The 12,755-nt window shown below is 44.7% G+C and overlaps 1 protein-coding gene across 2 annotated transcripts in view; it reads right to left on the bottom strand.

Moving 5' to 3' along the window:
* Positions 1 to 12,755, bottom strand: part of nbas (NBAS subunit of NRZ tethering complex) — a 300,213-nt gene that overhangs the window by 56,519 nt on the left and 230,939 nt on the right. For both annotated transcript variants that reach the window (XR_015079464.1, XM_085996289.1), the window contains exons 45-48: positions 7,073 to 7,291; positions 4,623 to 4,825; positions 1,729 to 1,818; positions 1,427 to 1,622 (exon numbers count right to left, since the gene is read on the bottom strand). Coding sequence is in view for 1 of the 2 variants with exons in the window: in XM_085996289.1 (XP_085852415.1) it covers positions 1,427 to 1,622; positions 1,729 to 1,818; positions 4,623 to 4,825; positions 7,073 to 7,291 (708 nt within the window). In the remaining variant the exon portion in view is untranslated. The remainder of the gene's footprint in view (positions 1 to 1,426; positions 1,623 to 1,728; positions 1,819 to 4,622; positions 4,826 to 7,072; positions 7,292 to 12,755) is intronic.

Below are 12,755 nucleotides of genomic sequence, written 5' to 3'. Positions count from 1 at the left end.
GTTTTCCATCAATATGTTTGAGTTCCAGGCAATGTGCGCTCAACAGTCAAGCCTGGCCAGCTAAAGGTGGAACAAATTTAATTACTGCTTATAGAGTCCACCTAAGTTCATGGAGTGATCCATGGAACGAAAGCATCTCACCTCAAGATACACTGGGCATGTCTTTCCTGCAACTAGTACCGTTCTAGATGGGATTAGTTATATGGTTTGTGCAGAAATTTACATTAGTAAAATATTGTGCACATTTCACCAATGTAAAGATTTGGAACGGGAGTCTGGTGTCAGATTTAGAGCTTGAAAAAGAATCTGTGTGCAGCCAGAAAGCTCGGGCCGTATATGGAGGAGGTTTGCAGATTTGTCACCTCGGATAGAAATGTAGTTTAGAGTCATAGTCATAACAGCACAGAAGGAGGCCATTCGGCCCATTGAGTCCGTGCCGGTTTAATGGATGAATGCACGTGTTCTATGTTGGAATAGGGAACAGACTTATAATTAAAGCACCAGGCAACAAAAGTCTATTTGTTTTCAAAGCTGGATTTCGCAGATTTAAGAAAAATGAAATTACACCTTTAAAGTGCCAGTCCTCCATTCCGTGGCTCATCAATGACTTGTGAAGCCTAGTTACAGTTGGAGTAAAAAGACATCCCGAAGAAATATGCATGTTGATGAACTCAAATAGTTACAGAACAGAAAATTATTTAAAATGTTATCGAGAGTAGGCTTGATTTTGCAGTATGACTTCAAAGGAAAAAAGCTAACTAGCTGCACTGTAACAGATTGAAGATTGGGAATCTCAGATCTGGAGAATACCAAAAGAAATAAATCCAACGCACATATGCAAAAAAGTTAGAAGTTAATTATTATAACATTTTGATTAAAAATGATTTATTTGAGCCTAATTTTGATGAAAAGTTACATGGCACAGCTCAAGCAGTCTGCTGACACTGATTTAATACGACCCAGACTGCACTGCTGGGACATGCAATCTCGAGTTGCCCAGACACATTATTACAAGATGAATTTTTCTGCTACAGAGCAACATATGGTTCAGAACAGTTGGCAGAGGTGTGTGTTTGGGAGTAAACAATTTAAATTTGCCAATTTTGAAGCAGGGTTGAGTTCACTTTTAGCTTCAGGTTACAAAAAATCCATCTCGGAATAATCGGAACATTTATTTCCATATACCCTATAACATTCATATAGTAAGATTTATAAAGGGGCAGAAAATAGTTCTATGAAACTGTGAAGTTAAAAAAAAATCATTTATTTTAACTGACTGTTGCTTCACTTTGCAAGATAATATACGTATAAGCACTAGCTCAAAAAAGGAAACAGTAGGTTAAAACAGATTACATCCTTAAAATAATTTTATTAAGACAATTACAAATCAGACAACAAATTTGCTCAATGTGTAGATAAAAGCTACCTGTCTCTCCGGCCAGCACATTTTCAGAACAGCCTGAGTTCTGAAGAGCACCAGTAACTTGCTGTCCTCATCACTGAGGTGAAATGCCTGTTCAAGGATTTGCAGAACATAAATACGAGGTTTTACAGGCAAATCTACATCACTGCAAAAAGGTCTCAGCCACGTCAAGAGGTCATCCGAAGATACCAGCCTTCCCCTAAGTTACAAAGAAGAGTTTATTTTTTTTTCTCCAATAGTTGAGTAAAGTTAAAGCATTTTTCCTGTGGGTGTCTCAGCATCTTTACTGTAAAACATGTACTTACCCATCCACAACGTTGGAATGCACTGATTTGACAATACCTTCAAGAACCTGAAGTGGATCCTTTTCTGTTAGAACATTTGCACTGGCACCACTGTTAAAAACAACAAACATGGAGGTAAGTGAACGGAACTATCTATTTCATTTATCCATTTATTAATGGGAATTTGGATCATTCGGGTATGGTAGTGTTGCGGTTATGTTACTGGACCAGTAATCCAGAGTCCTGAACTAATAAACCAGAGAACGCAAATTCAAATTCCACCGTGGCAGTTTGAGAATTGAATTCAGTTAAAAAGAAATCTGGAAATAAAAAGCTGGCATCAGTAAAAAATAGTGACCATGAGCTAGTGGCTTGTTCTAAAAACCCCAACTGGCTTTAGGGAAGGAAACCTGCCATCATTCTGGCCTGTGTGACTCCAGTCCCACACCTGTGTGGTTGGCTCTAAACTGCCCTCTGAAGTGGCCTAGTAAACCACTCGGTTGTACAGGGCAGGGATGGATAATAAATGCCAGCTTTGCCAGTGGTGTTCAGATCCCGAGAATGGAAATAAAAACTATCCATTAAGATTTGCTCCACACCAGCACTTTTTTTTTTATTCCCAAGTCAGGGCTACTTTCTAACTAAAACTTTGTACTGACGGTCATGATTAACACATGCAAGTGCCACTCTCAACTCCACCAGTAGGTCTTTCTCCTCCCCATGCGCACTAGTTTTCCAAAACATTGCTCAGTCCAAACCCAGGCAGCAACAGCAACGTTTTGGGCAAATGTTATTTGCTTGAATGCCCGTCAGGCCTGCCTGAACAAGTGTGTGTCATGCACAGAGGATCTGCACATCATTTGTTTTCCTCTTGGGGTCTAAACCTGAATAAATGTAACAATAGACCTTCTTCTGTTGCCTGGGTAGTTCATAATAAAATAAGCTTGTTCAATCTCATGCCAGTTCCCAATGGGATCAAACAACAGAACATAAAAAGAACCAATTCAAAAATGGTATGTTCAGAGTACACCCTTGCAGTCCAGGGGTGTGCATCGCTGAATTGGGGGAGTAGGTACAAATACCCAATTCGCACAATGCCAACTTCAGCAAGCTACATTTCCTTATACCATGTGCCCTTCGCAACCTGTAGGAAGAATCGCGGAAGTGCAGAAATTATAGCATCATTTTTGGCAGCAGTGCTGAATTAGCCTGTGTGCTCGTCAATGGCAGCAAAACACAGTCTGCCGAGTTACAAATCGCACTTTGTTTATTCGGATATGCAGGAGTTTTTGCATAACAGCAAAAGCATGAAATGAGATTAAAACTCAAGCTCTAATCTGCACAGGTTTTTTATTTAACAATTCAAACAACGGACTTAATATTCAATCATTTTTCCTCATTTTACTAACCAAGGCTGTATCCCTTCCAGTTTCCTGACTGAGCTGACAAATCTTATTATATTCAAATAGCACTTTAGATTACTGACTAGAGTTGAACATTACTGCACTGTAAGGTGGCCCAAGGTAACAGTTATACACCTCCAACAATTACAACCATCTTCCTCTGTGCTCGGTATGACTCCAGCCAGTGGAGCGTTTTCTCCCCGATTCCCATTGACTTCAGTTTTACTCGGGCTCCCTGATGCCACACTTGGTCAAATACTGCCTTGATGCCAAGGGCAGTCACTCTCACCTCACGTCTGGAATTCAGCTCTTTTGTCCATGTTTGGACCAAGGCTGCAATGAGGTCTGGAGCGGAGTGGTCCTGGCGGAACCCAAACTGAGCATCAGTGAGCAGGTTATTGGTGAGTAAGTGCCATTTGATAGCACTGTCGACACCTTCCATCACTTTACTGATGGGGCGGTAATTGGCCGGATTGGATTTGTCCTGCTTTTTGTTGACAGGACATACCTGGGCAGATTTTCAATTTGTCAGGTAGATGCCAATGATGTAGCTGTACTGGCTAGGGGTGCAGCTTGTTCTGGAGTTCTGTGATATACACAGGTAATGAAAACCACTCATTAGTTTTCCAGGCCCTTAACCTTTGATTAACAGTAATAACACTGTTAAAACCCCAGTTACACCCAATCCCTTTGGGTCTACCTTTTAGTGGGGAATTTAACAACGTACATACTGCGGAAGAGCCGAAGTTTATCAATTTCCCTGATTTGGCCAATTACACAGATTGCCGGCTCCATGGGGAGGGGGTGCATGGCGCTGCCTGTTTCGGAGCCGTCAATGACAGGCCGCAACTTCTGGATTTCCGCATGCGCATGCGCTAAATCCTAAAGTTGCGGTCAGTTTCAAAGGCGGAATGACGCCGAACGCCTTTGCTTCGCTGTTGACCGCAAATTCTGGGCCGGTAAGTTTATGTCCCCAGTAACTCTCCCTTTAGATTTCAAAGCAAAGCAAGCATGTAATCAGAAGGAGGTATTCAGAGATTTTAATCATTAAGCCAGTCTTTGCTTAAAGCTTCTTGTATTAATTTAAATGCAAATAGATTATGAAAGCAATAGCAAATTCTGACAGTAAAGCTGAACGCACACTGTTTTGGTTTAAACTCAGCACTACCTCTAGTCATAGAGCATTTCAGTGGCATCTGAAAGTGGAAAAATTAAAATCCCCAGGAGAATTTAACAAACGAAGGACAGGCAAATCAACAACATTAATGGCGCAATGCAGATTACAGAGAAGTAATGCAAAATCAAGATTTAAAAAATAAATGATGAAACTCCTGTATCCTATGTTATTCTAATACAAATGATCTATTATTCAGTACAGCATTAACAAATAAAGACTACAAGAATTGTTCTGGGCCAATGAGTAAAGGCAGCAAAATGGACCATGTACAGAAATATTAATTGACTTGAGCTAGCTAACTCAGAACACCAACATGTACATGATTGTAAACCTACCTTAGTACAGTTATTACTCTCTGTACAGCATCTTGTACAACAGCCTTAGGGGATATGTCTTGTGGTTCTACAGCAACTAGCAGCATCTGCTGCATCATATCAAGAGGTTGTCCATCTAGAACCATCGTAACCACCAGCTCGTGCAGTTTACTGTTTTCAGATCTCGAAAGGTCATACAAATGATAGTAATTTTGGAACAGGCCCTGAAAAAGACAAACATAATTTATTTGGTTTAATGAGTTTTAAAAATATAACATTTCTGATTAAGGGTTTGCGCCCAAAACATTAACATATCTTCTCAGAAGCTGATGGGCCTGCTATGTATTTCCAACATTTTTTTCCCAGTTTTCAGTAGTTTTTTTCTCTTTATATTCCCCTGAAAGACAGAAACCTTCCACAGACAGTAAACTCTTATTACACTGCAGATCTCAGGACGTCCCAAAGTGCCTCACAGCCAATAAAGTACTTTTGGCGTGTAGTCACGGTTGTAATGTAGGGAAATTCAGTAGGCAATATACGCACAACAAAATTCCACAAAACAGCAATGAAATAAATAACCAGTTAATCTCTTTTTGGTGGTTGGAGGTTAAATGTTGGCCAGGACACCAGCAGAATTCATGTGTACTTCTTCAAAAAGTGGCAGGGGCTCTTTTTCATCCACCGAGAGGGCAGACGGGGCCTTAGCTAGGGCTGGTGGGATCTCGATTTGCGTAGACGGGGCCTCGTCTTGTCCGAATGATGGCAGCTGCGATACTGCGCTTTAGTATTGTATTGAAGTGTCAGCCTGGATTGTGTCTCTGGAACGCTGCTTGAACCCTTGCCTCGGAGTCAGAAGGTCACGACTGCTACCACTCAGCCAAATTGCTGCGGTTTCTGAATGCAGAATCTTACATAGTTGTTTTAAAGTTTATCCAGTTGCACTCAAAAAAAAGGGCTGGGCCCTAGTACTGGAGGAGAACTCCAATAAAATAAATAAATTCCAGGTAGCTCTCATCCCTGAGCTAATCAAGAAGGTCTGTCTGGATTAACTGGCAGGTAGACTAGCCACACAACTCTCTGGATTTATCAATCACCACTATTAGGCATGAATGAGTGTGCGCGCACACAATACACACAGTCTGCATGCAAAGGCACCATTTTGCATTTCATTTTTATTTGACCAGCTAATAGGACGACAGTTGCTGAGGGTTAAGAAACCAAACCAATGATGGGAGGGTGGGAACAGACACATTCGTTTTTTTGATTTTTATTTCAGTGAAGCTCGTCAAAAGCATGAACTGAGCAACCCCACTAAAGCGAAAGATACCAGCCTTGAATATTGAGCCCAGGTTAGTTATCAGGACGAGGATAATGTTGATACAATCACAGGTTCACTATGAATAACAAGGATACTTTAAGAGTACAGGGCCTAGAAATTCCCTTGGGTTTGCGCCCATTTAGGGGCGCAAGAGTGGGTTGCGCCGGAAGTTGCGTCGCCACTGAAATTAGGTGGGCCTTTAAATCGGCATAAGCCGGTAGCGCTGCGCCGGCACCGATGACGTCATCGGTGTGCGCAGCGCCCCGGTACCGCCCGAAACCACGCCGATCCCCATCTTCAGTAGCGGCCGCCTCTTCCCTGGCGGCCGCTAACAACGTTTTGAAAACCTGGCCGTGCTGCAGCCTTAGAGGCGCTATTTAAAGCAGAGGTGCGGCCGGCCGCTTTTTCGGCGGCCGCCTGCCCGCACCTCTTTCCCCGGCCTCCTCCACCACCCCCCCGCGGCATTGCCGGCTGGTTTCCGTGGAGCCCGGCACTTCGCCGTTGTGCCGGGCTCTTTTGCCGGCGCTTTCAACGGGGCTCCGGCCGTTGCAGGCACCTCCCCCTTAAGAGAAGGGGGAGGCCTGCAGTACAGCAGCCTGCCGCACCGCATCGGGTGGCGCAGCGGGACCGGCAGCGCTGAAATTCACTTTCAGCGCCCCAAGCGGGGCGGGCACACCCTGTACCAGCGCCCGCTTCCGCTTTGGGGCGCTGAAAGTGAATTTGGGGCGGGCACAACTGGCTCGGCGGCGGGCGCTAAATTTCCGGCGCAAACGTGCTGGCGGGGCGTCACCGAATTTATAGGCCCAGGACTTTAAACTAGCTTGATGCGGAAATAACATAAATGATAACTAATGGGACATGGTTTGTTGTGGAATTGAGGAAAATTGTAGAGGGATGGTTTGGCTGAAGGCACTTTACATTTCTCAGGCTAGGGCTATATTGTCAGTGAAGTGACTGACCGTTATCATACCCGATACAACACCAATCATAATATTCACAAATATAAAAAACATTTGATTGTCAAGCACAACTAGCCTTCATTTTAAAATCAAAAATCTATGATTAAAGATTTTGCCTTTTAGATGTCATATAATCACTTTTTACAGAAAGTGAACATTGTGCAGTTGGTTGTGAAGGACAAGATTAGCTTTACCTGGTTGCTGGCCTTTAGGGAATGTACAAAGCTGTGGTTGAGTGTTTCTAGATGAGCTAGTGATTGCTGTAGATGAGTTAAAGCCTCTTCATAGCTGACTTGGGAATTCAATGCAGGTGGGATGTTGCTTTCCAAAGCCTTTTTCTGCTGCTTCTCACTGATCTGTTTGATTGCTTTCATTGCTCTTTTAGTAATCTCCAACCTAGCTTCAACATTCAGCTGAAAGGAAACAGACAGACTCGGTTCAGGGATGTGTAGAGCATCAAAAACAGGAGAGGGAGGGAAGGGAATGGCGACTACAAAGTGAGAGGCGCACACAAGTGTTCTCTCTCTCTCGTCCCATACAGTGCTGGAAAAAGGTGTACATCAATCAAGGAGGAAGAAATACAAGAGGCAAATTATTATTATACATTCAAAATTTGTGCCAAAGGGTTTTCCTTTGCCTTCAATAATTCACAATAAAAGCAGGGAAATGACATGGATGTTGGAACTAAAACATAAACACCGTTTATGTTCATTTCAATGCTTCAGTATATTACTGTAGACTGCAATATGCAACTTAACTGCACTTGCTTGCGACTTGTGTACGACCAGTTCAATGCAGAATGTATAGCGGTGTTGGTGTATATCCAATAATAAATGTGTTAGATATAGCTCTAATATATCAGGATGTATTATAATTTTATTATTGGATATACACCAATACCGCTATAAATGGCATGAAATCAGCAACCCATGGTCTGCAGACTCTCAGAAACCGAGACCCCACATCTGCATTGTGTCTGCTCCAATGTAACAACTGCAGCTGACTCAATGCCCCAGAAACTGATAATCACAACCAACCTAATGATTAGCATGACTGTGAAACACCTTGCCTCCTCTCAGATGGGTAAGGAGGTTACAGGATGAGCAGTTCGGTGAAGCAGGTCCCTCCAATAATCAGTGCCACTGTGAGAGGATAAGTAAGCAAGATCATGCATGTGCAGTGCGGCTGCGAACTGAGGTGGGGGTGGGGAGCCTGCTTGGTTCTACCAATACTAGGAAGTATTTCTGAACTGCTGGAAACAACTTGGCTCCACTGTGAAATGACTCCCATTATTCTGCATGGATACAGAACTTTCATATCACTACCTGGGAAATTGTAACTTAAGTAATAAAAATGTCTTCTCCTCCACTCTCAAGATCAGATCAGAGTTCCGAATGCAGATAGTATTTATAATATGGACTCAAATTCCTTAGCAACTACTTTTCCCCTTGACCTCAAAAGTTTCATGTTGGATTTTACCTATTTCTGTATAGGCACACCATTCTACCCATCTTGATGTCCGAGACATCCAAGTCCAACAACCATCTAGGTTATAAAAATGGCCCATGGAGTGAGGTAGCAGAAAGTTACTGGTGCTAGAGTTGATGTCTTCAGGAGAGAAAATTGGAAAAAAAATACCACACAAGAAAATGTTTTATATAAAATATAAAGAATGATTATCCAGCGTCACACTAAAAACGCACGCATCACTGGCCGAATGGTTTGAGACAAGATTTTTAACATGAACTCTTATGCCAATCTCCCAATCATAAGAGGCTAAACTGCTGGCTTTTGAAATGCTTAAAAGGAAATATCCAGAGAACAGCAAGAGCCTCAGAGAGAAACTTTCTTAAACAAGGGTGTAACCCGTTGTTGTCAGCCGGTATCCTTTTATGGAAATGTTCGAAAGGAAAGCTGCCCTTTGTAAAGCAATGCTGCTGCAATGTGAAACAAGTCTCACTCGACAGCTAATGCTGCAACTACAGCATATCTTTCACTTTCTCCCACCTACTCCACATCCCATTAGCTAACCTCCTTGAGAATTTCTTGCTCATTTTCATGCCACAGGCATCAATTTCTTTACAACTGTGCACAGAGGAAAGAGGCAGACAGTCTTGATAGGTGTCGCAAGACAGCTGATAGCAAGATTTTCATTAAATTACAAGATATCTTTTCTACAAGTTAAGTCATGATGGTAACAATATCACTAGTTTGGTCTATTAACTGACCATTTGCTGGATTAGTTTGCACACCTGTGTACTGTTAAAAGATTTGAATAATCAATAATTTAGCACACATCTCCTCACTGAGTAAAACTCATAAGCAAAGAGAAATGATCAGAAACCACTTTTCTAAGTTATGTATTGTTAAGTGCTGACCTGCACAACAAAGCCATGAAATAAGCTTTTATTATTTTGCTTTCGGGCAATTTCTGTTCCATTGCTTGCCCTAATGAGTGGCGATGACATCGCTGGGAAACTGACCGGGAGCGTTCCTGTGCCAACAGCTCGACAAGCTGAAAGTATGCTGTTGAGGCAAATATCCTATTCGTGTTACAGAACTGCATCTGACGGTAGCTCCCTTGCTAGCGTGGCACACATTTGGTAACAATAGCCAACAATGCAAGAGCAACCCTCACTGTTGGTGCAGTCAAACCTTCTGCGATTTGAGCAGGAGGAGGTGGGGGGGGGGGGGGGTGTTCAGCCCAGCAATTCTAAAGCTGTATTTGCGGCCATTACTGGTGGGCTGGGAGACCAATCCTCCTGCAGCCAAACACAAGATGGCAGATCGGACCTAAATAAGGGGAATGGGAGTTATTTACCTTGGCTATCACAGTCATCGCCAGGTGACGAGACACACTCTGGGAAACTCTCCTCCCAAGGGGAATTTTGGTGCCTCCACGAATAGCCTTCAACAACAACAGCTTGTATTTATATAGTGCCTTTAACGTAGTAAAACGTCCCAAGGTGCTGCACAGGAGTATTTTAAGACAAAAAATGACACCGATCCACATAAGGATAAATTAGGGCAGGTGACCAAAAGCTTGGTCAAAGAGGTAGGTTTTAAGGAGCGTCTTAAAGGAGGAGAGAGAGGTAGCGAGGCGGAGAGGTTTAGGCAGGGAATTCCAGAGCTTAGGGCCCAGGCAACAGAAGGCACGGCCACCAATGGTTGAGCGATTATAATCAGGGATGCTCAAGCGGGCAGAATTAGAGGAGCGCAGATATCTTGGGGGGTTGTGGGGCTGAAGGAGATTACAGAGATAGGGAGGGGCGAGGCCATGGAGGGATTTGAAAACAAGGATGAGAATTTTAAAATCAAGACGCTGCTTAACCAGAGCCAATGTAGGTCAGCGAGCACAGGGGGTGATGGGCGAACGGGACTTGGTGCGAGTTAGGACACGGGCAGCCGAGTTTTGGATGACCTCAGCTTTACGTAGGGTGGAATGTGGGAGGCCGGCCAGGAGTGTGTTGGAATAGTCAAGTCTAGAGGTAACAAAGGCATGGATGAGGGTTTCAGCAGCAGATGAGCTGAGGCAGGGGTGGAGACGGGCGATGTTACGGAGGTGGAAGTAGGCGGTCTTCGTTATGCTGCGGATATGTGTTCGGAAGCTCATTTCAGGGTCAAATATGACACCAAGGTTGCGAACAGTGTGGTTCAGCCTCAGACAGATGTTAGGGAGAGGGATGGAGTCAGTGGCTCGGGAACGGAGTTTGTGGCGGGGACTGAAAACAATGGCTTCGGTCTTCCCAATATTTAATTGGAGAAAATGTTTGCTCATCCAGAACTGGATGTCGGACAAGCAGTCTGACAATTTAGCCACCGTGGAGGGGTCGCGAGAAGAGGTCGTGAGGTAGAGCTGGGTGTCGTCAGCGTACATGTGGAAACTGACGCTGTGTTTTCAGATGATGTCGCCAAGGGGCAACATGTAGATGAGAAATAGGAGGGGCCAAGGATAGATCCTCGGGGACACCAGAGGTAACGATGCGGGAGCGGGAAGAGAAGCCATTGCAGGTGATTCTCTGGTTACGATTAGATAGATAAGAATGGAACCAGGCGAGTGCAGTTCCACCCAGCTGGACGACGGTGGAGAGGCGTTAGAGAAGGATGGAGTGGTCAACCGTGTCAAAGGCTTCGGTTACTTGATGGGTTTGGCTGCGATAGTGCGTGTCTGTGTGTGTACACACACGCATGTTAGTTGGTTGCGGGTGGAGATAATAAAAGATGACCATAGTTTTTTTTAATGTTATGGGGGTAAAGTTGGCCAATGGCAGTAGAGCAAAACAGGCCCGTTTTACTGGTACCCCAACCCTTCATTACTCTTCGACCTGCCGACTCTCCTGCCACCATACCAGGCTTGACGCCCTCTTAGATAAGCCTACAGCTTCCCTCTGTGCCTCTCTTGGCATCCTCCGAAGGGCTCATTGAGGTAATTGCCGTTGCCTCCGCGCGAGCAGCAACCTCAATTGTCGCATCCTAGTCTCTCACCGACCTTCCCACCAAGCTTGCCCGCTGGGGGCTAATCTTGCCAATCTCTTCCCCGTCCAACTTACCCCTCCCAGTGCTAACCCTGTGGACTCTGGCAGTGGATCAGCTATGAACGCCCCTCTCCGAATTTCCCTCAAGAATGTCCATTCACTTGTAAACAAGGCCCTTGCCCATCCAGGAGCTTATAGCGGATAATTGCATCGACATCATGGCCTTGACAGAACGCCCCCCACTCCTCCAACGTCGTCCAGCTGGGTGGGACTGCACTCACCTGGTTCCATTCTTATCTAATCGTAACCAGGGAATCATCGGCATTGACTTCTCTTCCCGCTCCCACATCATTACCTCTGGTGTCCCCCAAGGATCTATCCTTGGCCCCTCCTATTTCTCATCTACATCCTGCCCCTTGGCGACATCATCCAAAAACTCAGCGTCAGTTTCCACATGTACGCTGACGACACCCAGCTCTACCTCACCACCACTTCTCTCGACCCCTCCACTGTCTCTAAATTGTCAGACTGCTTGTCCGACATCCAGTTCTGGATGAGCAGAAATTTCTTTCAACGAAATATTGGGAAGATCGAAGCCATTATCTTCGGTCCTCGCCACAAACTCCATTCGCTAGCCACTGACTCCATCCCTCTCCCTAACATCCGTCTGAGGCTGAACCAGGCTGTTCACAACCTTGGTGTCATACTTGACCCTGAAATGAGCTTCCAACCACATATCCGCAACATAACTAAGACCGCCTATTTCCAGCTCCGTAACATCGCCCGACTCCGCCCCGTCTTAGCTCATCTGCTGCTGAAACCCTCATCCATGCCTTTGTTACCTCCAGACTTGACTATTCCAACGCACTCCTGGCCGGCCTCCCACATTCCACCCTACGTAAACTTGGTCATCCAAAACTCGGCTGCCCGTGTCCTAACTCGCACCAAGCCCCGTTCACCCATCACCCCTGTGCTCGCTGACCTACAATGGCTCCCAGTTAAGCAACACCGCAATTTTAAAATTCTCATCCTTGTTTTCAAATCCCTCCATGGCCTCGCCCCTCCCTATCTCTGTAATTTCCTCCAAACCCCCCCCACCACAACCCCCCAAGATATCTGCGCTCCTCTAATTCTGCCCTCGAGCATCCCTGATTATAATCGCTCAACCTTTGGTGGCCGTGCCTTCGGTTGCCTGGGCCCTAAGCTCTGGAATTCCCTGCCTAAACCTCTCCGCCTCGCTACCTCTCTTTCTTCCTTTAAGATGCTCCTTAAAACCTACCTCTTTGACCAAGCTTTTGGTCACCTGCCCTAATTTCTCCTTGTGGCTTTGTGTGAAATTTTGTTTTATAACACTCCTTGAAGTGCCTTGGGATGATTTACTATGTCAAAGGCGCTATATAAA

Source organism: Somniosus microcephalus, chromosome 9 (genome assembly GCF_052327205.1).
Source record: "Somniosus microcephalus isolate GS21.2 chromosome 9, FLI_Smic_1.0, whole genome shotgun sequence".
Classification (NCBI taxonomy): Eukaryota; Metazoa; Chordata; class Chondrichthyes; order Squaliformes; family Somniosidae; genus Somniosus; species Somniosus microcephalus.
Note: the sequence above shows the minus strand (reverse complement) of the source record. Positions and strands in the feature narration are given on the sequence as shown.